This window comes from Aegilops tauschii, chromosome 5 (assembly GCF_002575655.3).
Source record: "Aegilops tauschii subsp. strangulata cultivar AL8/78 chromosome 5, Aet v6.0, whole genome shotgun sequence".
NCBI lineage: Eukaryota > Viridiplantae > Streptophyta > Magnoliopsida > Poales > Poaceae > Aegilops > Aegilops tauschii.
The window spans coordinates 532086910-532114011 of record NC_053039.3 but is presented as its reverse complement, the minus strand read 5'-3'; the positions used below and the strand labels follow the sequence as shown (position 1 = coordinate 532114011).

Genomic DNA, 27102 nt, shown 5'->3' with positions numbered 1-27102 from the left:
GAACTATTGCCAGGCACCGGGCCTATATCGAAGAGACCATACCGGATGCCCGCAAACGATCTGGAGGAGATTAAGAAGAAGATTAAGGAGTTATTGGAGAAAGGTTACATCCGGCGAAGTTCATCACCGTGGGGAGCCCCAATGCTCTTGGTTGAGAAGAAAGATGGATCGTTGAGGATGGTTGTTGATTATCGGGCATTGAATGAAGTGACGATCAAGAACAAGTACCCACTGCCGATGATCAATGATTTGTTTGACCAGCTGCAAGGAGCTAAAGTGTTTTCAAAGATCGACCTACGATCAGGATACCACCAGTTGAAGATCCGGGAGAAGGATATACCTAAGACAGCTTTCACCACAAGGTACGGGCTGTATGAGTATACGGTTATGTCATTTGGATTGACTAATGCCCCTGCCTATTTCATGAGTATGATGAACAAAGAGTTCATGGAGTTCTTGGATAAGTTTGTTGTGGTGTTCATAGATGATATCTTGGTATACTCGAAGAATGAAGAGGAGCACAAGGAGCATTTGCGTTTAGTTCTCGAGAAACTCAGGGAACATCAGTTGTATGCCAAGTTTAGCAAGTGTGAGTTTTGGTTGAAGGAAGTTGGATTCCTTGGACATGTTATATCAGGAGAAGGTATAGCAGTAGACCCCACCAAGGTTCAGTCAGTCACTGAGTGGTTGGCACCCACTTCAGTTAGCGAGATCCGCAGTTTTCTTGGACTCACGGGATATTACCGGAGATTCATTGAGAATTTTTCCAAGATTGCAATGCCCATGACAGAGTTGTTGAAGAAAGACACCAAGTTCAAATGGACGGAAGAATGTGAGGCCAGTTTTCAGGAGTTGAAGAAACGTTTAACTACAGCCCAGTGCTAATTCTGCCAGATATACATAAGGACTTCCAGGAGTATTGCAATGCTTCATGCTTAGGACTTGGAGGTGTACTTATGCAAGACGGAAGAGTTGTCTCGTATGCCTCACGATAGCTTCGACCGCATGAGTTGAATTATGCCACGCATGATTTGGAGTTAGCAGCCGTGGTGCATGCACTCAAGACTTGGAGACACTTTCTGATTGGAAACCGTTGTGATGTGTACACGGATCACAGGAGTTTGAAGTACATTTTCACATAGAAGGAGCTGAACCTCGGGCAGAGGAGATGGTTAGAACTCATAAAGGATTATGACATGAAGCTGCATTATCATCCAGGAAAGGCCAATGTCGTAGCAGACGCCTTGAGCCGTAAGAGTTATGTTAACACCCTCGTAAGCGGAGGGATGCCAAAGGAGTTAGCCGAGGATCTCAGGGAACTTCGTTTGGAGATTGTTCCTAGAGGTTTTGTTGCAGCTATGGAAGTTCAGTCTACATTGTTGGGAAAGATTCGGGAAGCTCAGAAGGATGATAAGGAGATTGCCGAGATAAAGGAGAGAATGGGCGAGGGAAAAGCCAAAGGTTTTCGTGAGGATGAGCACGACACCTTATGGTTTGAGGACCGCGTTTATGTGCCCAATAATGCAGAGATCAGGAAGTTGATACTTCAGGAGGCTCATGACTCACCATACTCAATTCACCCCGGAAACACCAAGATGTATTTGGATTTGAAGGAGTGTTTCTGGTGGACTGGTATGAAGAAGGATATTGCCGAGTATGTAGCCGTATGTGATGTATGTCAGAGAGTAAAGGCAGAACATCAGAAGCCAGCAGGATTACTGTAGCCTATGCCGATACCCGAATGGAAGTGGGATAAGCTTGGCATGGATTTCATCACCGGATTGCCCAGGACCCGATCGGGATATGATTCTATCTGGGTAGTAGTTGATCGCTTGACTAAAGTGGCTCACTTTATCCCAGTGAAGACCACCTATACAAGTGCGAAGTTGGCCAAGATATATATGACCGGGATCGTATGTCTGCATGGAGTTCCGAGGACCATCGTATCAGATAGAGGAACGCAGTTTACTTCAAAGTTTTGGCATCAGTTGCACCAGACTTTGGGTACGAGGCTAGAGTTCAGTACAGCCTTTCATCCGCAGACAGATGGACAGACAGAGAGAGTCAATCAGATTCTGGAGGATATGTTGAGAGCTTGTGCGCTGGATTATGGATCTAGTTGGGATGACATTTGCCCTACGCAGAGTTCTCGTACAACAATAGCTACCAGGCCAGTTTGAAGATGGCACCGTTCGAGGCCCTGTATGGACGAAGGTGCAGAACACCGTTGATGTGGGATGAAGTTGGAGACCGACAGTTGTTTGGACCAGATTTGATCAAGGAGTCCGAAGAGAAGGTTAAGTTGATTCGAGACAGACTGAAGGTAGCTCAGTCAAGGCAGAAGAGTTATGCGGACTCAAAACGCAAGGAGGTAGTCTATGAAATCGGAGACAGAGCATATCTGCGAGTGTCGCCTCTGCGAGGAGTTAAATGTTTTGGAGTTAAAGGAAAGTTAGCCCCGAGATTTATAGGACCATACCGAGTTTTGGAACGTATGGGAGAGGTTGCCTACAAGTTGGAGTTACCCGAAGGACTGTCGGGAGTTCATGATGTATTTCACGTTTCCCAGTTGAAGAAGTGTCATGCTGAGATGGCCGATATACCCCTGAGAGATACAGTGCCCCTGGAAGCGGTTCAGTTGGACAGTGATTTGACATATGAGGAGAAACCGGTCAAGATTCTCGAGTTTGCCAGCCGAGTCACACGCAGTAAGGTTATCAAGTTTTGCAAAGTCCAGTGGAGCCACCATACCGAGGATGAAGCCACCTGGGAACGAGAGGATGATCTTCTCAAAGACCACACACACCTATTTTCTAGCCAACCCAAATCTCGAGGGCGAGATTCATCTTAAGGGGGGTAGGTTTGTAACATCCCAAATTTTCAATTTGGAATGTTATTCATAGATCATTCATGCATATCATATTTCATTTGCATATTTGCTTTGCGATCCTAGAAATTCTAAGCAACTCAAGGACCCACGGAGAGAGTTGGGGATTTCATCGTTTTCATATTTGAATTCTATCAAATATTGAAACAAGGGTCATTTGTTTTAATTATTTTTCTCTCCGAAAATATTTCATATCAAAATATATGAGAGGGGATAATATGACTTCCCCAAAATAATGAAATATTGGAGGAAAAATATTAAAAAACAAATAAACATTTTTATTTGGATTTTATTGCTATTTTATTTGAATTAGGAAAAATACGCGTTTTTCAAAATTTCATTAGAGTCCTAAATAAATGTCCACCTTGTTCAGTAGATTTTTAGAGGACGGGGAAATTTTATTTCAGGATTTTTGGAGTCCGTTTAGTATTTCTTTTCTTTGTTTTTTCTGCGCATCGAAATATTTAAAAAAAAGTGCAACCGCCTTACCTGGCCGTGTCCGACCTGGACACCAACCCGGCCGGCCTCTTTATAAGTCGGGGGCCCAAGACCCCGCAGCCCACCAGCCGCCGCGCCGCGCCTCCCGAACCCTAGCCGCCAGCCCACGCCGCCGCCTCGATCCGCGAGCCGCCGCCGCCACTCGCCGCGGCCGCCCGGAGACGCCGCCCGCCCCGCCGGATCCCGCCGCCGAGGTAGCCGCCGGTTTTCGCGAGTTGATCGTCGTTTTTTTTGGTTAGTTCGGTTTTTTCTAGAAACCCTAGATCTGTTTTCTTTAAAAATAGATCGATTCGGTTTTTCTCGGTTCGGTTAAATTGCGGACGTTCGTCCATACGTTCGATTTTAACGAACGCCGTTCACCCATTAGTTACAGATAGCGAACGTTCGTTCGTTAGCCTGTTCGTCAGTTTTCTTTTTCCAGGGTTTTTCGCGATTATTTTCGATCGCGATTTCTGACCCGATTTTCGTTTTAGTTTATCTTTTCGCTCGTTTATCGGAATCAGGCGATTCAAGCGCCTAGATCTTTGTCTCGAAGCCCTCTTTCTGTTTAACCAACTTGAACAAGATTTTGGTACGATAAAATTTGACTTTAGTCCAGATTAGTAAACAAATCTTGTTTCTTTCGTTGTTTGAGTTTCGTTGCTTCGTTTGATTTGATTCTTTTTGCAAATCGAACCTCTTCAGCTGCGTTTTCAGATTCGATCTTCTTATTTGAGTTTACCCGTGCATCTATGATTGATGCTTATGTATGTTATTGTTTGTTTGCGATAGAATTCCCGGAGTGCGAAGCGTGCTACTACGAGTCTCCAGGTTTTGCAGATCGTCAGCAAGGCAAGTAACACACTGATTATACTCTTTTCATACCCAGTTTTTATGCATTAGTTCCAATCCTCAAACACTGCATGATTAGGATGTGATTACTTGTGGGTATTGGGAAGTAGATGATGAGGTAGAACCTATTGCCCTGTTTATTATCAAACCTTGGGAGTTACTTCTACGTTATGCTATTATTGCTATGCTATGCTCGTAGGCGTGGTTTGGGTGAGTGAATCCATGACAGATGTGAGATTGTTATTTAATGGTTCAACTTAAGGTGGCAACTTTAACAGACATCTGGGTGGATTGCTTGTTTTGGGCACCTGGGGAATCCAGTGTTGTCCTAGGAGATCCCGGGGATATACCGTGTGATCCTTCTACGGTCTGCCACCCAGGCTCAAAGGGATCGTGAGATATTTCATGCTAGAAACTTCCCTGTGCAGCCACAAGCCATTATGGGCTCTGGCATAGTTGAGTATGCTACATGACCTCTTGAAGAGGTGGACTAGCAGATGTAGGGGAAAGTAGGTGTACCGGTCCACCCGGAGTAAAGAGTTAATGTTTCTGAAAGACTGTGTCTCGGTCATCCGTTTCTCAAACACCATGTAGTGCGAGAAATCCAACGGAGGAGATCGAGTCTTGTGGGGAAAAGTGCGCAAACCTCTGCAGAGTGTACAATCTAATCATGGTTAGCCGTGTCCCCGGTTATAGACGTCTTGAGTATCTAGTACTTGGACTATCCTATTGTATCTCATCACTTTAAAATTAAACTGTTGGCTTGATGAATATTTTCCTTAATTGGGATTGAGATGGGGGGTACCATTCTTAGTGTTGTTCAACCACCATGATAGTTAAATAAAATTTATTACTTTGTTGTAGGGAAAAATTGGCTTTTCGCAAAACATATTAACCATACAGCCTCCACCAGCCATATATGCATGTAGTGATAGCAGTTATTCTGTTCATTGCTTTACTGTGTTACTTTGCCAGCATATTCCATGTGCTGACCCATTTTCGGGCTGCAACGTATTATGTTGCAGACTTTTCAGACGATGAGTAAGGAAGCGGTTAGGTCGTTGTTGTGCACTCAGCTATGCCGTTGGAGTTGATGGACTCACTTTATCTTTCAAGCCTTCCGCTGTTAACTTATTTAGATGGCCTTAAGCTATATTTGTTTTTCTTTTGAGACATTCGATGTAATAAGTGTGTGATTGCTCTCTATTATAAATTCTTCGAGTACTGTGTGTGTCAGCATTACCGATCCAGGGATGACACTTATGCATAGAGATTTGACCGTCTGAGGTCGGGTCGCTACAGAGATCCATTCCGGTTGCACCAAAGTATTAGGGTTTGACATGTGGCAGTGTATATGGTAATCCGGCGGGCCCGGATGGAAGTGTTTTGGTGGCACCGAGATCAACTTCACGATTTTGGATGGGAATGAAGTGGAGAAATATTTGATGGTTTTGGAGCAATATCACTAAGCACTTGAGCAATTGAGTCATGACCAAAACCTCATCCCATTTTAATAGTATTGGCTTCTCCTATGGACTCAATGTGATCTTGGATAACTTAACCAAAAATGTAGATCCTTGAAGCTTTGCCAATCTTTGTCCTTTGTATTTTAAGAGGTCCACATCCACTAGTCTTTGCCATGCCATTCATTGATCTTCTCTGAAATTTATTATCAATGTGCATTAGATCAATGATATATATGTTGTTATTAATTACCAAAACCACCCGGGATTACTTGCACTTTCACTAGCCAACGTTGCTAGAGAAATAAAGGATGGTACCTTTTATTGATGGGAGTGTCTATTCAGCACTTGACTGTTTTTCAATTCGGTAACATTCACATTTCTTGACCAAAAAACAGAGCACACTTGTATGTCCAAAAATAACCACCCCGGCGACTATATGTTTTCTATTTCTAAAAAACAGGCCGGGCTAAACTGTCACCCAGTTTCAGCTAAACCTAGACCACAGGATACTCTGGAAATGAGTGATCGCTAGCAGTGCCTAAACTTGGGAAATTACAGAAACTTTGAAGTATATAATGAAGAAATACAGTGGCAAAAATCATAGAACCTACACTATAATCCCAAGGTAGCTGAAAATTACACTGTAGACTCAATACTAGTGAAAGCATGCAGAAAAATACAAAAGAATATGCGCACCTGATACCATAGAAACATTCAGAAAAATGACAGGAACTCATTTCCGGAGTATAATACGAAAACAAGGCTGCAGAGAGTAGAAAGAAAAAAAATCAGAGCCTACAGACTGCTTAGACAAAGTAAATGACACTGAAAATTTACCAAGAATCGCAGTGCAAAAGAGTCCAAGAACGCCTACAAATTACAGTCCAAGATTTACGCTAGCAGAACTTGCCAACTTACACTGCAACTGCCTAACAATTAGTACACTGCAATAGTCCAAGACTTACAGTGTAAATCCCCTGGAAATTATAGTCCACATACACAGGAATTGACACTGAAAACTACAAGAGATTTAAACTTGCCAAAACTTGTCAGCTTACACGGTAAAGTACCTAGGAATTACAGTGTAACTGCACAAAAACTACAGTGGAAATCGCCTAGAATATACAGTGTAAATTAGACTGTAAAAATGAACATTTACATTGTAAGAATGTTGTTGATCAGGATTTACAGCGAAATAACCCAGGAATTACACTGTAAAGTGCCCCTATATATACATTGTAACTTCCTGGACAATGTAGAAACACATGGACTTACACTGGAAAAAAAAACCATAGAATTACCAAATGCCGCGGAACTTACAAGTACAATGATCAGTGAAAGTACAGATCAAGTACAATGAAAATGCCCTGGATTTACAGTGTAAGAACGGTGCATAAAACTACTAAAATACATAGCAAGTACACTGAAAAAGCATATGAACTTACAGTGTAAATACAGACTAAAAATGCAGAGTAACTACAGCGATACTACCATAATAAATACAGTGTAAATCACCAAAAAATCTATGCTGGAATACCAAGGGAACTAAAATACCCAGGAACTTTAAAAATACACCGGAAAGACCACTGTCCTCCTAATTCTCGACTTTTTATACAGATCCAGTAATTCACAGATAATTCTTTACAAAAAAATGTAGATGGGGAGCATGAGAAGAACAATAACAAAAGACAATCTACTGTCACTATCACAAGAAGATCTCATTCAAAATGTGAGTATCACTAAATGGCAAAAACTCACAAGAAAATGTTGCGTACATCAAAATCAAAATAGCTCACACAAAAAATACATTGTAGGAATCGTTTTCTTTTACAGCACTCCTACAATAAGACATTATGTACAAGGTCAGAAAAGCAACTTTGAAATACAGTAGTGGTACCAAACCTCTTGACAAAAAAGAGTGTTTTCTTAGTATGCTATTCCAACAAGAACTCCAGTTAACTTAACATGGTGATTGCAGGTACATTCGGCAAATGGGGCTACATCAACAACACAATTAAGAGTGGAGGACTCCAGTAACAAAACACATAACACCAACAGCCCAACAATTCATTCTAGAGTAAGTGAAACTATTGGTGAAAAACTCATGACCTGACAAAAAATTGAGAAACTTACATCTTGAGAACTCTGCTGCAGACATTGGAAGAAATGCAAAACAAAGCTACACCAAGCGAAGAAGGCGCAACAGAACCGAACCCCTGGAAAACAGACATGTTTGCCCACATGAATTTGGAACAGGTGGGCACATTAATAAAATTTCAGAAACAAGTACATATCATACAAGTTGAAACTAGTAAGAAGAATAAATCCGAAACAAAATGCTAAGTATCCAGGAGACTGAAGATGTTCACCCCAGTTCAGCAGCAACAAAAACAAACTCAAACACTTGCCACAGCAATGAAGAAAGAGAAAGGGGAGAATCAGAGCACTCACACAAATGCAAATTCCGAAGATGATACTAATGTAACGTCCTGGCGAGAGACTTTCCGAAGCTTACCCATTAAACTAAAACCTATAAATTGCAGAGCTGAAGCATGAATATTACACTAAAAATTAGGGCGGAAATTACACTATAAATACAGAAATAAAAGCAAGGGGGCTTAGACTGTAAATCTGGGATAACACTGCATTATTGGGAACATTACACTGTAAATACATAGAATAAGCAAGGCGTTTATAATGTAAAACTAGGGTTACACTGGAATTCTTGGGAAGATTACACTGTAAACAGGACATAGTTCATAACTGCACCACAACGACACTCGAACAATCAACAAGAATGAAAGCCAAAATTTCAGGAATTACATAACCGAATCATACAAAATTACACTGTAAAAAATGGGACACATTATAACTCTGGGATAATATGTAAGCAGCATGTGAATTACACAGTAACTCTGGGGGTAATTACACTGAAACTCTGGGACAAATTACACAACAACTCTAAGGTATATTACACTGGAACTCTGGGGTAATTACACAGTAACTCTGGGGTAATCACAGTGTGTAAAACTCTAGGGTCAAGTACATATAATAAGCATGAGAATTACACGGTAACTCTGGGGGGAATTACACTGCAACTCAGGGAAATTACACAGTAACTCTGGCCTATATTACACTGAAACTCTGGACATAATTACGCAGTAACTCTAGGATAATTACACTACAGAAACATAAGTAAAATACAGACTCAATACAAATAGAGTTACACTGCAAATCCTGGTTGGTTCAATCAACCAGGAGCATTAGAAAAATGAAAGAATAGAGGAATTGAAGTGCAAAGCACATAAAAATACAGAGAAAAGCGCACAATTCAATAGATAATCTAGATAACCTACATGAACTTCAGAAAACAAATACTAGCAAAAGAACACATAAATTATTGTGCTTACACTCTAATACATGAGCACTGAAAAAATACATTGATAAGAACCAACACTCACAAACTAGGGGTAAGTACAGGGCTAGAACACAGGGGAAAATAGAAAATATAACCTGGAAAATACACCAAAAACAGAGCTAACTGGAGGCTGGGGTAAGTCTGATACACCCAGAGGCCATTGATAACACTCAGAAGTCATGGAACCTGTGCACTGCATGCAGTAGAGGCCACTGATAACAACTAACTACAACTAAACCTCACCAAAATTCATGTATCTACTACAAAAAACCAACAGGATCCACGAACATAAAGACCACCTGCCAGCGCAAGTCACCAAACTCTAACCACAAAAACACTCATCTGAAACCCTGCATCTAATCCATACATCTACATCTAACCAAAAAAAAAACGAGACAACTACCAGCGCCTACCACGAATCTACAACAACACGGCGGCTACAAACACCAATCACGAACCCACAAAGAAATCACGGCAGCAATTCACCTAGATCTGGAAAGCCACACACCCAGAAACAATCAAAAATCATGTGCAGGAGGGAGAATGACGAGGCCGACCAACCTAAGACGTCATGAATCGAAGAGAAAGGGGAGAGAAATCAAGCTCGACAGGTGGGGGGAGGGGGGGTCTCGGAATCGACATGAACGACACGAATCGCCTGGTCTCCTCCTCCTCCGCTCGAGCGCCCCTTCCCCTCTCTCTCTCTCTCTGCTTTATCGAAACAGTGACTCTCGAATGAAAAGGGAAAACCGCGCCGAAAATTCAGAAAGGACAAAACCAAACAGGGGTCGGGCGGGCGTTACGGTAACGAGCTGAGACAGAAAAACCGCGCCCGACAGCAAAAACCAGCCCGAAAACCAAACCTCACAACGCGAATCTCTGCGCAAGAGCGGACGGAGAGAGATTTGAGTGTAGGCAAATTGAAAAACAGTCAACTGTAAAATAGCAAATCCGTTATTGATTAAGCGAGTTTTCTCATTAAAAAAACTTAGAAGCCACAGATCGATCCTATAAATCCGTCACTCATGATAGGACTCCCATCTGCACCGTGTACATATTGTTCGGCCTTTGCACACACTACGCAGCAGCCCCTGTTAGGCCTTTTTCGAGCATCATCGAACTGGGCCAAGTTGGGCCCAAAAAATTGTTATCGTGGATGATCAAACTCTTACGACCTCCCTTTCGAGGGTTCAACCAGTTCAACTAGCTTTCGATTGTGATAAAAGACATCATTCACTTTGTTTTGAACGGTAAAGACGTGATTCACTTATGACTTATTAATCAATAGTCCATCCTCGCTGTTTTATATCGGATATCACCAATTTACATATGTCTGCGTGTAGATAATCAACAAGCCCCTTTAAAGGAAAGAAAAGAATTATGATAAATAGGGTGAGATGTGAAACATATATGATTGATTGGCTCTAATTTAAGCAGGACCGTGGGGAAAAACTATTCGTGGTATTTATAGACGGGAGCCAAAATATTTAAAGAAGATAACATACATGGCTGATTGGCTCTAACTTAAATGGGATTGTGGGAAAAAATATTCCAGAAATAGGCCAGGCAAAGGTGATCTTTAAAGGAGAATGTGACCAGTGATGACCTGCTGGGTACAATCAAATAATGCTTTGATTTATGTGGCAACGCCTGTCCATTTAGTATTGGGCCGTCATCCCATGAAGATGTGTATGAGGTGTGTGGGGGGCGCGGCTTGGCCTTGCGTCTTCAATAACAATCGTGTCGAGCAGTCAGCACCTGTCCATTTTGTATTGGGTCATGTCATCACATGGAGACGTGTATGAGGTGGGGGGGGGGGGGGGCCTAGCAGTCGATACCCGTCACCAACACGCTCTAATCCTAGGCGTCGCCTCGCAAATGTCTACCTTGCTCGACCGATTGTCATCCGTCACCAACGTAGGAGGAGTACTCAATCGGAATCAAAATCAAAATCTAAAAGTCCATGTTGTGTCTAACATAAATTGTTTTCATGTTTTTAAGGACTTATTTTTTTTCCATTACAACACACGCTTTTTTTTGCTAGTCTAGGAGAAAATAACGTTCTTGATGAGGTTTCCTCACGAGCGAACGATCCAGCCTGGAACATGCTCGAGGCAACCTCCAAATCTGATGGCTCGGTACGTAGCTATGCGCAATAGAGACCGCTTCAAATCCTCTAAGTTTGGGACCTACTACGAGACACCCTTTGGAACTCCAGGCCCAGCCAGATTAATTCTCATGAGAGCAGATATGTTGAATGCAACTTCCTTACAACAAGTATTGGATACCTATTGTGCAAACTCAGGATAATTGATGAGTCTGGCAAAATCAAGCATATTTTTCAGTCCCAATACAAGTGTGGTGTCAAAAGCAGAAATCAGTCAAATCCTTCATATTGACACAGATGCATTATCAAATAAATATCTTGGACTGCCAGCTATAGTTGGGGCAGATAAGAGTGTTTGTTTCAGGAGAAGTGCATGGATGAACCCGGGTACATATGAACCCATTTTGAAAAATACATTTTGCAATGTCAAAAATTCTGAAAAAAAAAGTGCGTGCGGACATCTCCATATTCTATGTGTGTGCAGAAAGTTTCACAGAAAAACAACTTTTTTTGTAGCCTGTGCAAAAAAGACAAAATTTTGTGCCGTGAAACGCTATTTGGAAGCAGTAAAATTTGTCTTTTTTATCGAGACAAAACAAATTTTTTTTTACTCTTTCAACCTAGCTATGCTCGCAAAACAATATTGGAGACTTGTTACTGAACCGAACTCTTTGGTGGCAAGAGTTTTAAAGGCTAAGTACTATCCTAATGGGAATATATTAAATGCTACACCAAAGAACGGGTCCTCTTTCACATGGCAAAGTATCCTAAAAGGATTGGAAACCTTAAAAAAGGGTACATTTGGAGAATCGGTACAGGAGAGGAAGTGAACATTTGGTAGGACCCTTGGATTCCTTCTAGCTCGGACATGAAAGTAATCACGCCAAGGAACCAAACAATTCTCAAGGGTTTGTGAACTTATAGATCCTGTGTCCGGCACTTGGGACGAGGACCTTGTGAGAGCTATATTCTATTTAGTGGATGCTCAAAGAATACTGCAAATTCCTATTCACCATCAAGCATTCGATGATTTCATAGCATGGCAATCGAACCGTTCAGGTTTCTTCTCGGTCCGAAGAGCTTACCATTTGCAATGGTTACACACTTTCAGGGCGCATGCGAATAGGATGGAGTGACCGAGTTGTTCTGCACCTTTGGCAATATGGAATACGTTATGGAAACTACCAGTGCCACATAAAGTTCAGGTATTCGGATGGAGGGTATTGCGTGGAATCATTCCATTAAAGGCTATCCTGACGAACAGACATGTCAGTTCGAACGGAGCGTGCCCAATCTGTCATCAGGGGGCGGAGGACATGCATGTGAAGGATCTTTGGCGTCGGCTGGGCATGTGGGAGCTTATTGAACAATCGATTCCAGTTGATAGATCGGGTTCAATTATATTTGAGCATATCCTATCGCTACCTGATCGTCAACTATCTTTACACCCGAATGTTAACTTCAAGCAAGCCTTGGCTGTAGGGGCATGGTACCTGTGGTGGATTAGGAGACAAGTGACACAGAATGAAGGAGTTCCACCTCCTTGGAGATGGCCAATATCAATTCTTTCAATCATTCCGAATTTCCAATCATCATCTAGTAGGGCATTGGAGTTATCTCAAACAAAATGGTCAGAACCAGATCCGGGATTCACCAAACTAAATGTGGATGCAGCATTCTTTGCAGATGAAGGAATGGGGGCGACATCGGCTGTTCTTTGAGATGGAAGGGGAAATTTCATCGCCTGCCAATGCAAATTTATTCCTATCGCAGCTGATGCAATCACTACTGAAGCTCTGGCAATGAGAGATGGTCTTTTATTTGCTAATTATCTTGGCTTTAATCGGAAAGAGGCGGAATTCAACTCTCTCCAAGTTATTAACTTTTGCGCTGGTCATACACGATGGTGGGAAGAAGCAGCCACAATGTTTGCGGAATGTGTGGATATAGTCTCTTCAATTGGAAAGGTTATCTTTAAGCATTGTTTACGTTCTTGTAATCAAGCAGCTCATGCGCTGGCGAAATTTAGTTTCTGTAATAAGTACTCTCTTAGTTGGTTGGATGAGCCTCTTGACTGTTTGGTGAAGGAGCTCGTGGACGATGTAAACGTTATTTCTACTCAATAAAGCTAGTCGTGATGGCCTTTCCTAAAAAAAAAATCTCACATAAAAAGGGAAGTCGGGGCGACTAGATCCTCGGCACCGCCACCACAGCCGATAACCTCCGGTCACCATCAAAGGCCTGAAGGTACACCTAGATGACTCCCACGTATCCTGATTCTCTTTCCCTCTGCTTTTCTCTGGGATTAATGCATTTTTCCTTCACATCAGCACCCAACGGCGCAGTCGCGGAGATTCTTTCTCCTCTGTGCCGGCAATCTTTCCTTCTCTTCACGTGATGAAGACATGTAAGACGATGTCTATGTGCAACCCACTGGAGGAGGCTCAAGGCACACATGTGTTCAATATCTTGGGTTACAGCAAGCACAAAGGTATGGGCCACGACGACAACAGCTACATACGGTCCGGGGTTTTCATGGTCGGCGACCACAACTGGGCCATACGCTTCTTCCCTGATGGGTACAAAGGAGAGGGCCAAGATTACATCTCGGTTTATCTCGAGCTTTTGTGCATCACTGAACTCCGGGCATCCTGCGACATGAGGCTGGTGGACCAGTGCACTGGAATCTCGTATTCAATGCATAAAACAGGACCTAGGATTTTCAGGTCCGGTGATATTAGCAGGTTTGCTCCACTGACTCCTATTTTCATAAGGCGAAGTGAGATCGAGGGATCCGTGTACCTTAGGGATGATCGCCTGATGATCGAATGCATCGTCACAGTTCAAGAGGCCACATGTTACTGAAACCAAATCTTACCCCAAAATCGACATGCCACCACCTGACATGACTGACCATGTTGCCAAGCTACTCGAAGAAAAGGAGGGATTTGATGTCAGTTTCATTGTTGGAGGAGAGATGATTGAAGCGCATAGGTTTGTTCTTGCTATGCGGTCGCCTGTTTTGAAAGAAGAGCTCTATGGGTCAATGCAGGAGGCGAGGCCGGGGCAGTGCATAATCGTCCAGGACATGCAACCTGCTGTTTTCAAGGCCATCCTCCATTTCATCTATACTGACTCTTTGCCTAGCAGTGAGGATACTGAGATGGTCCGACTTTTACTAGTTGCTGCGGATAGATATGCAATGGATAGGCTCAAGCTGGTTTGCCAAAGTATCCTTTGCGAGGATCTGAACAAGGACACTGTGACAACCACATTGGCTTTAGCTCACCAACATAACTGCCACCAGCTTAAGGATGCTTGCCTTCAATTTATCGAATTATCAGGTTTCAAGGATTTCAAGGCGAATTGCCCATCTTTCATAGAGGACACATTGGAGAAGAGAAGAAAATCTTCATAAATAAAGTACAAAGGTTGCGTTACAAAGCCGGTTTTTTAGGTGGCCCAACCCAAAGAAAATGAGAGAAGAACATCAATCAGGTTCAGGTTCTGGGCTGTTCTCGACATCAGAAAGCCAGCGGACTGAGAGAGTTGGTTGTAGAATGTCCTGCTTGAGGAGCTGAAGGAGAGCAGACTCTTGCAAAGCTTTGTGATCAAAGACGCGTCGATTTCTATCCTTCTAGATGTTCCATGCTGTGTATAGTGTCCTGACAACTGAAACTAAAAAAATTGAGCACTCATTCGGTTTAGCTGAAACTAAACCAGTCAAACATACGAGGTGAACCAAAGCATCAGGAAACAACAAAATATTATTTATGAATCAGACAGTGATGTAGAGCACCATGGCCTTTTCTCCACGCCAAATAATTTACCGACAACAAAGGACTGAAAGACATAAAAGGAAACAACACGATTAATCTGATCTACCAATTAGTGTGCTTCTACTTTTACCAGTAGCTACAGATGATAATACTTGGAGAATAAGATGATAACCCGTTCAACGAATCGCAGAAGGTTAACTGAAGTTCAACGAATCGCAGAAGGTTAACTGAAGTTGCACGCAGTGAACAGAGTTAACTGTCTCCCGCAAAAAAGAGAGTTAACTGAAGCTTACAGAAGTTAAACTTCATTTGACTGTGTATTTTAAGAAAAGAAACTTCAGTCAACTGTAGCCTTTGTCGGACACTGAACAGGGGAGCCCTTGGTCTTCGAGGGGCATTGATCTTTCACAAGCGGAGCGCATCCTAGCCGTCCGTCTTTCTGGTAGCTGTCCAATTCTTCAGATAAGGTGTCAATTTCTTCAGGTGTGTTCAGGGACAGGAAGTTCAGAGAAATTAACACAAGTAATACTGGTGAGTGCACCATATCGATAAAAATCGATACATCCAGGTTTGGTTCACCAATTATCCATCATGCGTCGGCAAACCTAGAATACCAATTAGCTATCTAGCTTATTACACGTACTGCTACGTGAGCTAGCTTCGTCTTTGTAAATTAGAAAAGAGAGAATCAGATAGCTAGCTTACTACACGTACTGGAATCAATTTGATCGATGTGTCTCTATAAATTAGATGTAAGAAGTGTTGAAATTGGACTTGTGGTCCCTTTGTAAACTTTATATATTTCATATTATCATCCTTGCTCAGGTCATAATTTTGTTGTATCATTAAAATATATTTTAGAGAATGTTCTAAGTAAACCAACCGCCGAAAAAATATGTAAAAGATAGAAGTTGGGTCGACCCGGGATACCCATTGGGCTAGTGTGAGATCGCTGACTTTTTTTGAATTGGGTCGGCCCATGGCCTCCAAAATTGGCTCGAGGCCAACAGGGCCAGGTCGGCTCATTCCCATCCTGAGTCCAGGCTCCTGGAAAGTACTCCCTCCGTCCCATATTGTAAGAAGTTTTTTGACACTACAATAGAGTCAAAAAACGTCTTACATTATGGGATGGAGGGAGTAGCATTAAGCTCGTGGATCTGCGGCTCCAAATCAACCCCAGGCGCCAGCGCCACCACTTGAAAGTACATGCAGTGAAACAGAGTTAACTGAAGTGTACAACAGTTAAACTTCAGTTATCTGTAGCCGTTGTTACCCCGCAAAAAATAAGAAAAGTTTAGCCGTTGTCGGAGACTGAACAGGGGAGCCCTTGGTCCTCTAGAGGCGTTGATCTTTCATAACTGCAGAACATCCTAGCCGTCCGTTTCCCTGGCAGCGTACCGGTTCGCGTCTTGATAATTGTAGTTGTCGAATTCTTCAGACAAGGTGTCGATTTCTTCAGCTATGTTCAGAGACGGAAAGTTCATAGAACTAGTGTCCTGACGGATAGTCCGATTTTTTTAGCACTCATTCGCTTTAACTGATACTCCCTCCGTTCCAAAATAGATGACCCAACTTTGTACTAAAGTTAGTACAAAGTTGGGTCATCTATTTTGGAACGGAGGGAGTACGAGTTAAACCCATTTAAACATACGATTTAAACCAAAACATTAGGAAACAACAAAAGATTACTAACGAATCAGACTGTGCTTTAAGGACTGCAAGATATAGAAGGAAACAACCACAAGCATATGCACCAAAAAATGATCAATTATATGTGTTGGCCTTGGCCATAGCATACTAGTATAAGAATTTGCAATGATGATCACTTGTGAAGTGTAAGCTTAAGCTGAAGGATAATCACTAGTAGCAAGGAAGCTCACTCATTTGGTTAAACTGGAAGTGAAATAGTCGAACACTTGAGTCAGAAAAGAACAAAAGATTAACGGATATATAGTTTCATTTATTAATGCCATAGCACTAACGGATATATAGTCTGAACAAAAGTTGAGTGCTCATTCTGTTTAACCGAAATTAAACCAGTCAAACATTCGAGGCAAAAACAAAGAATCCACAGCCTTATTCCCACGCTGAACCACTTACCGACGACAAGCATTAAAAAGTGTTAACTGTCCCCCGCAAAAAAAAGTATTAACTGAAGTTTACATCAGTTAAACTTCAGTTAACTGTGTGTTTTCAGAAAAAAAAAAACTTCAGTCAACTGTAGCCGTTGTCGGACACTGAACAGGGGAGCCCTTGTTCTTTGAGAGGCATTGATCTTTCATAATTGGGGCGCATCCTAGCCGCCCGTCTCCCTGGTAGCAGTCGAATTCTTTAAGAGAAGGTGTCGATTTCTTCAGGTATGTTCAGAGAACTAGTGTCCTGACTGAAACTAAAAAAATTGGGAAGTCATTCGGTTTGACTGAAACTAAAGCAGTCAAAGATACGAGACAAGACCAAAGCATCCACAGCCTTATTCTCCATGCCGAATCACTTACAGCACACTAATAGAATCAGTTTATATATTGGCCATAGCACATTACTTGAATTTACAATGATCATCACTTGTAAGCTTAAACCAGAGCAGTAACAACTAAACTCCGATTGCTCATTTGGTTAAACTGAAAGTGAATCAGTCAAACATTTGTGGCAAAACTAAAACGTCAGGAAACCAAAACATCCACAGCCTATTCTCCACGCCAAATCATTTGCTGACGACAAAGGACTGAATCACTTGCTGACGAGCAAGGAAACAGCCACAAGCATATGCAGCACTGAATCTTTAGAACTGAAAGTTAATCCATCCGCAAAAGAAACTGAAAGTTAATCAGTCAAACACTTGAGGCAAAACCAAAGATTAACGAGTTAACACTGACATCCACAGAAAGTAGGAGGTATCATTTACTATTGTCAGAGCACTTGAATATAGCAAACAAAACAGAGCAAAGCATAAAAGGCTCAGCAGTTAAGAGGACATTCAGCAATGGCGGTGGTGATGCCGGTCGACCACCAAAAGCTACTTACAGTCAAGTGTAGCTATTGTCGGACACTGAACAATCTTCGAGAGCCGTTCATCTTCCATAACTGGAGAGCATCCCAGCCGTCCGTCTCCCTGGTAGCGATCCGGTTCGCGCCTTGATACTCAGTTGCTGTCGAATTCTTGAGAGAAGATATCGATTTCTTCAGGTATGTTCAGAGACAGGAAGTTCAGATAACTAGTGTAGTGATGCATAGTGTCCTGACAACTGAAACTAAAATCAGACTGTGCAAGATACAAAAGGAAACAACCTCAAGCATTAGGTTAAACTGAAAGTGAAGCATTCAAACACTTGAGGCAAAACTGAAGAGTCAGAAAAGAACCAAAGGTTAACAGATCAAACTGCACACTGAATGACATCGACAGCAAATCTACTAATATCAGATCACAGACAAGGAAACCAGTACATAGTTTCATGGATCTACTCAAGTATGTATGCATGCATTGCCACATTTAATTTGGCCACATGCATCACAGGAATCATTCTGTTGTGTTGTGTCAAAACGAGAGCGAAGCAGAAAAGGCTCAGCATAAGCTCTCTGCTCCCAGAGTTGAGAAAAGGTATGTTCAGAGACGGAAAGTTCAAACAAGGTGTCCGAATTATTTTAGCACTCATTCGCTTTAACTGAGAAGTACGAGTTAAAACCAAAAAATTAGGAAACAACCAAAGATTACTAACGAATCAGACTCTGTTTTAAGGACTGCAAGATACAAAAGGAAACAACCACAAGCATATGCACCAAGTATTGGACTTGACCATAGCATACTAGTATAACTGTATAAGAATTTGCAATGATGATCGCTTGTGAAATTTAAGCTTAAGCTGAAGGATGATCACTAGTAGCAAGGAAGCTCACTCATTTGGTTAAACTGAAAGTGAAACAGTCGAAACTTGAGGCAAAACTGAAGAGTCAGAAAAGAACAAAAGATTAACGGATATATAGTTCCATTTACTAATGCCATAGCACTGACAAGGAAACAAGCACAAGTATATAGTTTCATTGATCTACTCTAGTATTTATCTAAAAAAGCACAAGCATAGAGGTGCTGATCCTTCACAAGATGTCGAATTCTTCAGAGAAGGTGTCGATCTCTTCAGGTATGTTCAGAGACAGGAAGTTCAGACAACTAGTGTACTGACGCATAGTCTGACCAAAATTTGAGTGCTCATTCGGCAAAAACAAAGCATCCACAGCCTTATCCCCACGCCAAACCCCTTACCGACGACAAGCATTAAAAAGTGTTAACTGTCACGCAAAAGAAAAGTATTAACTGAAGCTTACATCAGTTAAACTTCAGTTAACTGTGTGTTTTCAGAAGAAAAAAAACTTGAGTCAACTGTTGCCGTTGTCGGACACTGAACAGGGGAGCCCTTGTTCTTCGAGAGGCACTGATCTTTCTTCAGGTATGTTCAGAGACAAGAAGTTCAGGGAACTAGTTTCAATTGAAACTAAATACTTCGAGCACTCATTCGGTTTAACTGAAACTAAACTAGTCAAACATAGGAGGCAAAACCAAAGCATCCACAGCCTTATTCTCCATGGCGAATCACTTACGGACGACAAGCATACGTAGTGCTGAATCTGTTCTATATATATTGGCCGTAGCACATTACTAGTATTTACAATGATCATCACTCGTAAAATTAAACCAGAACAGTAGCAACTAAACTCTGATTACTCGTTTAGTTAAACTAAAAGTCAAACAAACACTTGAGGCAAAACTAAAGCATCAGGAAACCAAAGCCTATTCTCCGACGAAAAGATATACAAGGACTGAATCTGTTATATGTAGTATTGGCCAGATCATAAGCTTAAGCTGGAACAGTAGCAACTAAACTCTGAGCACTCATTTGGTTAAACTGAAAGTGAATCAATCAAACACAAAGATCCAAAAATCAGTTAAAACAAGGCAGACAAAACAAAAGCGTCAGAAAAGAGCCAAAGATTAAGGAATCAGACTGCACCCTGAACTGAATGACATCGATCGACAGCAAGTATATAGTATCATTTACTAAGTGACAAGGAAACAAGTCCTACAAGTTCATCATCTACTCAAGTATGTATGCATTCGGACTGATCACATCACATTTGGCTACATTTGGATTGATCCTAGTTGAAGCAACGGTCGCACACTGGAAACCCATTTGTAAAATGTAAGTTTAATCTAAATAATCAGTAACAAGGAAGGTCACTCATTTGGTCAAACTGAAACTGAACCAGATGAACACTTGAGGCAAAACTGAAGAGTCAGAAAAGAACCAAAGACTAATGGATATATATAGTTTCATTCACTAATGCCATAGCACTGACAAGGAGACAAGCACAAGTATATAGTTTCATTGATCTACTGTAGTATTTATATCTAAAAAAAGCACAAGCATAGAGGTGCTGATCCTTCACAATTGTCGTCTGTGTCCCTGGTAGATGTCGAATTCTTCAGAGAAGGTGTCGATCTCTTCAGGTATGTGTTCAGAGACAGGACGTTCAGACAACTAGTGTACTGACGCATACTCTGAACAAAATTTGAGTGCTCATTCGGTTTAACTGAAATTAAACTAGTCAAACATTCGAGGCAAAAACAAAGCATCCACAGCCTTATTCCCACGCCAAACCACTTACCGACAACAAGCATTAAAAAGTGTTAACTGTACCGCCAAAAAAAAGTATTAACTGAAGCTTACATCCTTTAAACTTCAGTTAACTGTGTGTTTTCAGAAGAAAAAAAAACTTCAGTCAACTGTTGCCGTTGTCGGATACTGAACAGGGGAGCCCTTGTTCTTCGAGAGGCACTGATCTTTCTTCAGGTATGTTCAGAGACAAGAAGTTCAGAGAACTAGTGTCCTCACAACGGAAACTAAATACTTGGATCCCTCATTCGGTTTAACTGAAACTAAACCAGTCAAACATAGGAGGCAAAACCAAAGCATCCACAGCCTTATTCTCCACGGCGAATCACTTACGGACGACAAGCATACACAGCGCTGAATCTGTTATATATATATTGGCCGTAGCAATAGTATCTACAATGATCATCACTCGTAAGCTTAAACCAGAACAGTAGCAACTAAACTCTGATTACTCATTTGGTTATACTAAAAGTCAAACACTTGAGGCAAAACTAAGAGCATAATTAAGCTTAAGCTGGAACAGTAGCAACTAAACTCTGAGTCTGAGCACTCATTTGGTTAAACTGAAAGTGAATCAATCAAGCACAAAGAGCCAAAAATCAGTTAAAACAAGGCAGGCAAAACAAAAGCGTCAGAAAAGAGCCAAATATTAAGGAATCAGACTGCACTAGACTGAATGACATGGATCCACAGCAAGTATATAGTATCATTTACTAAGTCCTACAAGTTCATCATCTACTCGATCAAGTATGCATGCATTCGGCCGGACTGATGACATCACATTTGGCTACATTTGGATTGATCAGTTGTTGAAGCAAAGCTCGCACACTGGAAACCCGCCCTGAGACATCCGCGTGTGCTCCGGCGCTCCGCAGCGATGGCATCGGCCTTGAGCTTGAGCGTGGGGCGGCGCCGCGGAAGAAGACTGGCCGTGGTCGAGCTGGCGCCGCGGACCAGTGAGAATGCTCCGACCCTGAGCCAGAGCCTCAGCCACTTCCTGGTGAGCCCGAGCCTTGTCAGCCCGAATCTGAGCCAGAGCCTGATCCACAGCCTGGTATTCGTAGACAGCCATTTTGTCGAGAGACTGGTCGTAGCAAGGCCAGCACATGGGCAGATTGTCCCATAACAGCTCCGCGAGAAAATTGCAATTAACGCACCACAGGAGGGGCGACGTTACTGCGGTGCAATAGAGAGAGAGAGAGAGAGAGAGAGAGAGAGAGAGAGAGAGAGAGAGAGAGAGAGAGAGAGAGAGAGAGAGAGAGAGAGAGAGAATTACACGACAGAAACCAAGAAATCCAACTCGGGCCGGTGTCAGTGCAGAGAGAAAGAATTGGGAGGGAACGCACCTGGATTAGCCGCCCACTGAGAGTATCCGCCGCCGTGACCGTGAGCTGCAAGAAACTCCGGTATCGACCCGCCGCCGCCACCGACAGCTGCAAGAAAGAAGCTGCGCGCTGTCACAATTAAACCAAGAGCGCAAGAACCAAGGACCCGAGCGCTAGATGCTGTAGAGGCACCCAACCCACCCACCTGTAGAGGCAAGATATTGCTCTAGATGATCTAGAGGCCTGCCGCCGGCCAAGATTTTTCCGTAACAATCCCAGCAAATGGGCAGCGGGGTTCCCACCCGTGTACCTTGCGCAGTCTTCGCGTTCCAGAGCAGTGGTGTGGGCGCCCCTTTGCAAATAGTGCACTCCCGTTCCAGTGAGGCTGCCGCCCACGCGGAAGGCTGCAAAAAGAATTACACTAGGCATCAAGAACCGCATCGCACGAACCAGAGAGACAGAATTTGGCGCTTTTCTTGGGTTGGGAGGAAGGCAAGTTGGGAACGCACCTGGATTGCCCACGGGCGGCTGGAATCCAGAGTCGGCGCCGGTTGAGAGAATCCCGCGTGCCCGAGACCTGCAAAAAACCAGCAAGGTTTAGTCTGACACATGTTATCGAATCCCATCACTCGCGCGCACCGGCTGCAACAGACAGAATTACACGACAGAAAACAAGAAATCCAACCCCGGCCGGCCGGCGTCAGGGAAGAACCGCACGGCACGGACCAGACAGAAAGAGTTTTGGAATTTTTCTTGGGTTCGGAGGATGGGAACACACCTGGATTGCCCACGGGCGGCTGGACCATCGGCGTCGACTGATAGAATCCCCCGTACCCGCCCCCGCCTCCGCCTCCACCCAACTGGGAGTTGCCGTTCTGGCCGCTCGGCGCGTGGATGCCCAAGGCCGCACTCCCACTCCCACCAGCTGCAACAGAATTACACAACACAAGCCAAGAAATCCAACTCCGGGGTCAGTCAAGAACCAAGAACCGCACGGACCAGAGAGAAAGAATTTGTCGCTTTTCTTGGGAGGGGAGCGGGGGGAAGGGAACACACCAAACTGAGAGGATCCCCCGAACCCCGCCCCTGACCCGCCCCCGCCGCCACCTCCAGCGAACTGTGGGTTGGCGATCTGGTTCTGGCCGCCGAAGGGCGCACTCCCACGGGCTGCAACCACAATTACACAACAGAAACCAAGAAATCCAACTCCGGCGTCAGTCAAGAACCAAGAACCGTACGGATAAGCAGAGAGAAAGAATTTTGCCATTTTCTTGGGAGGGGAGAGAACGCACCTTGATTGCTCAGCGGCTGCTGGACCGTCGTCGTAGGTATCCTCAATTGCGACTGAGAGAGCCCCGTCCCGCCCCCGCCACCGGGAGCTGTAAGAAACAAAGGCATCGGATGTTACTATCCAAGAAGCGAGCACCAACGCAAGAACCAAGGACGCCGGTTTCTTGGGCACCTACCTCCACTGAACTGGTAAGAGATGCCGAGTGGAAGATCCTGATGAGTCCCGCCGCCGCCGGCAGTCTCCGTCCGCCCTGAAGTCCGCGACGAAGTACCGGCAGTGTCGTCGACGGCTTTCCCCTTCCCCTTGTCGGCCATCTCGCCACCGCTGGTGCGCTCAGATGAAGAGGAGAGGGGGGGCGGATGGAAGGAAGCTACGTATGAGAAAGGATGGCGAGGCGCGGGAGGCTAGCTATATAGACGACGACGGACAGAGCGCCCGCTGCAACCGATCGATTTCAAGCGGTTGGTCGTCGGTTGGTTTTGGAGGGAACGACACCGGAGGAAGGAAGAGCCTCAGAAACGGGCCTCTTCCCAATGCAATTCGGATAGCCCAACCAACGGCCCAAATCATCAATAGCCGGGGGCCAGGCCGATGCTATCCAGTCTTATCATTTTCTTTCTTGGAATTCTAGAGAAACTATTCCGTTATTTTCTACTCACTCCGTCCGAAAATACTTGTCATCAAAATAGATTAAAAAAGATATATCTAGAACTAAAATACATCTAGATACATCCCCTTTTATTCATTTTGATGACAAGTATTTCCGGACGGAGGGAGTACAAATTAAGTTTCAGTGTTCCATTCCTGAGATGGCTCCAACGGCTCCTGTACGGCCTGGCGACCAGGGTGCCTCGGACGGCGACACCGCGAGCGCCTCCGCCCTGTGCGTCCACGCCGCGGGCGTCTCCATCGAGGGGGGCGCGTGGACTGAGGTCCGGCCGGCGACGGGGCAGGTGCGCCTCTCGCCGGGCAAGGAGAAGGACCATCGGCCAGCGCGCGCGGGTGGCTGGTCGGGGAGCAGATTCTGGGTCCTGGCCGGTGAGTGTTCGGACGAGGAGGAGGAGGAGGTGTGCGATGTGGTGGTTGATTTGGAGCGCGGCAGGGCTTCATGCTCCGTCGGCGACTTCGTGGCGCGGGCGGAGGAGCTTGGGGGCTCCTTCAAGGTCGGGCGGCGGCGCGCGTTCACGCCCGGCGGCCGCGGTCCCAGGCGGCTGCGGTCCCAGGCGGGCTGGGTCGCTGGCACGGATTGCGCCTCGTGCTGCTCCGGCGGGGGCGGCTGTGCCCAGAGACGGGCGCCGACCTTCTTCTTCTCGCCAGTCCGGGGCAGATCTGGCCGGAGGCGGCTCGATCCGCGGTGGCGGCGGCGCCCGCGGAACCTCGGGCTCCTGCGCCTAGGGTTGGGGAGGAGACGTCTCCAGGGCCGGTGGGCCAGGTCAGGCAGGTGGGCCGCGACCTAGCGGTGGGGCCTGCGAGCGCCTTGGTACAACCGCCTGCGTCTGTAGCAGACCCATCGTTCGTGTCCGCGCCGCTGGCCCAGCTGGATCCGCAAGAGGCTGCCCAGTCCGGCCCAGGCCCACTCGCCAAGCCATATAAGTGGTTGTGGCTGCGCCAGGGAACCCTAGACGCCTCTTTAGGGTTTCCAGCCACCAGATCTGAGGTGAGGCGTTTGGCCGATCCGCTCGCACCCACTTCCCCACCCCTCCCCCTCCACCCCTCGTGCGCTCCTTCACCGAGGTGGTGGCGATGGGCTCCAAGACTAATCGTCGTGCGGACAAGCGGGCCATGGGATCCCAAGAGCCGGCGGCGGAGCGGGCGCGGGACCACGAGCGGCGTCAGCAGCCCATAGCGTAGGGGACGGAGCGCGCCGGCGAGGAGGGAGGCTGGGGGCCACCGCCTGCTTGGTGGCTCAAGGAACAGGAGAGGAAAAAGAAGAAGGAGGAGCACAAGAAGCGTGGCCTCGAGCTCAAGCGCAAGGGGGCTGCCGCTTCCCCACGGGGCGACCCCGTCGAAGATCCATATGCGAAGAAGCAGAAGTTCAAGTCTGCGGGGGCGGCGGCCTCCAAGCCGCCCCTCCCGCAACATCCTTCGACGCCTTCTTCTTCCAAGGGCACGGCGGCGGAGCCGATCCCCATTGAGGAGGCGGACGACCCGGAATGCTTCAAGTGCGGCCGCTCCGGCTACTTCCAAAACAACTGCTCCTTCAAGCTGTTGTGCATGGTGTGCACCCAGGAGGGCCACACATCTGCCCACTGCCCCACCTGCGGGAAGGCCCTTCTGCACCAAACCATGGGGCACACCATCTCCGGGGAGGGGTTCTATTACCTGTAGTACGCTGAAGACTCAGAGGAGGAGCCGCAGGACCTGCTCAGGGCCAACGCGGTCATTCTGTCTGCAGCCCCGGGCTCCCTCTCGAAGGCCATTCTGGAGGTGGAGCTGCCGCACTTGTTTGAGGGGTCATGGGACTGGCAGGTGACCCATCTCGACGGCGACACTTTCTCTGTGGTGTTCCCGGACCCGGCCATGCTGCGGATGGCCACACGCAGCGGCAAGCTTTACCTTTCCCTCAACAACATCACGGCCGACATCCGCGACACCGTTCTCAACAAGCCAAAGGGAGAGGCTATGCCAGAGGTCTGGGTCAAGCTGCGGGGGGTGCCGCCCAAGCAGTGGCAAACTGACCGGCTCATGGCGGCAACTACAATGCTCGGCAGGCCCCTCTTGGTCGACGAGGAGTCGTTGATCCGTCCGGGGCCTGTCCACATGCGCTTCGTCTGCCGCAACCCTTCCAAGCTGTGGGGCATGGTGCGGATCTGGTTCAATGGTGCGGGCTACAACATCAAAGAGGAGCCAGAGCTCGACCCGCCTCGTCAGGGGGCTCCTGCCCTTCCCCCTCCTCCTCCTCCCAACAATGGCAAGGGCCCGGATTATGGCTACCAGGGGTGGGACGGGGACAAGGATCAAGATGCAAGTATGTAGGACGATTCCATTGACACGGCGGTTTGGGAAAAGCTTGGCATCACAGACAGGGGAGTGGCGGCGATCCCTCCTCGGCAGGCGGCTCACGCGGCAGAGGCGGCGCGGGACGGGCTGCCCAACGGGCTGGAGGTGTCGATCCCCAACCAATATGGCTCCAACCTGGGCTCGGTGACCTCTCCTCCGGTGCGTCCAGTGGACAAGGGGCTCTCGGACTTGGAGGACATGGTCGTGCTGGAGGGCGCGCGCACCCCTCTGGTCCTGTCCATGGACACCTCGCAGCTCCCATCATCGCGCTCCCCAATCCAGGGCGGACGCAGAAGTAACAAGGCCAGCAGGGTGCGGCAAGCCAAGAAGGCGGCGGTGCGCAAGGTGAGTGCGGAAGCGGTTCGGATTGCGGAGCCGCTAGGAGCACCAGCCACTCCGCGCCAGACGGTCATGGCGTTGGCGGCCCCCACGGCCCCCCTCGTCGACCCGCTCCTATAGGAGGCCACCAAGACGGCGCCCATCTCCAAGGCCAGGCGCTCCAAGGCCATGCCGGCGCCACCGGTGAGGACTAGCTCCCGCTCCAAGGACGCCAAGAGGAACATGCCATCTCTCCAGCGCGCTCAACTTCTCCAAGCCCAGAAGAATATGGAGATCTCAGGTAATCCCCCCCTCGCTTCATGGTTCTTGATTCCTTTTCTAATGATCACTTGAGCGAGGTTTTGGGAGATAGTGGAGTGGACCCGTTGGGAGCGGGAGGGACTAGCGAGTTGATCTCGTTGATCCGTGCCAAGGAATTGGCGCAGGCAGCGCTGGCAGCGGCGGCAGCGAAACACGCGGACCAGTTGGCAAACGAGGCAGGGGCCTCGGATGCGCTCA

At 45.8% G+C, this 27102-nt stretch overlaps 1 protein-coding gene and 3 long non-coding RNA genes across 4 annotated transcripts; 2 read left to right on the top strand and 2 right to left on the bottom strand.

Annotated features, from left to right (window-relative positions):
- The first annotated feature begins 6964 nt into the window (after window positions 1–6964).
- Window positions 6965–9057, top strand: LOC120965397 (uncharacterized). Its single transcript, XR_005758262.3, has 2 exons — window positions 6965–7759; window positions 7837–9057. It is a non-coding gene; the product is annotated as an uncharacterized lncRNA (long non-coding RNA).
- LOC120965396 (uncharacterized) lies at window positions 7272–10045 on the bottom strand. Its single transcript, XR_005758261.3, has 2 exons — window positions 8134–10045; window positions 7272–7898 (listed from the first exon to the last, which is right to left on the bottom strand). It is a non-coding gene; the product is annotated as an uncharacterized lncRNA (long non-coding RNA).
- Window positions 10046–13622: 3577 nt separating this feature from the next.
- LOC109742315 (BTB/POZ and MATH domain-containing protein 2-like) lies at window positions 13623–14625 on the top strand. Its single transcript, XM_040390150.2, has 2 exons — window positions 13623–13874; window positions 14050–14625. Exons 1-2 carry the CDS (start codon window positions 13623–13625, stop codon window positions 14623–14625), a joined length of 828 nt encoding a protein of 275 aa, XP_040246084.2.
- A 3175-nt stretch (window positions 14626–17800) lies between these two features.
- LOC120965395 (uncharacterized) lies at window positions 17801–22395 on the bottom strand. The gene is made up of 3 exons (XR_005758260.1): window positions 22180–22395; window positions 21996–22082; window positions 17801–18228 (listed from the first exon to the last, which is right to left on the bottom strand). It is a non-coding gene; the product is annotated as an uncharacterized lncRNA (long non-coding RNA).
- Window positions 22396–27102: the final 4707 nt, after the last annotated feature.

Bases quoted from the DNA above. Each gene is read 5' to 3' on its own strand.
- LOC109742315 (XM_040390150.2), top strand. From the start codon at position 13,623: ATGTCTATGTGCAACCCACTGGAGGAGGCTCAAGGCACACATGTGTTC. The intron at 13,875-14,049 runs GTGGACCAGTGC...GCATCGTCACAG, and splicing joins CATCCTGCGACATGAGGCTG to TTCAAGAGGCCACATGTTAC.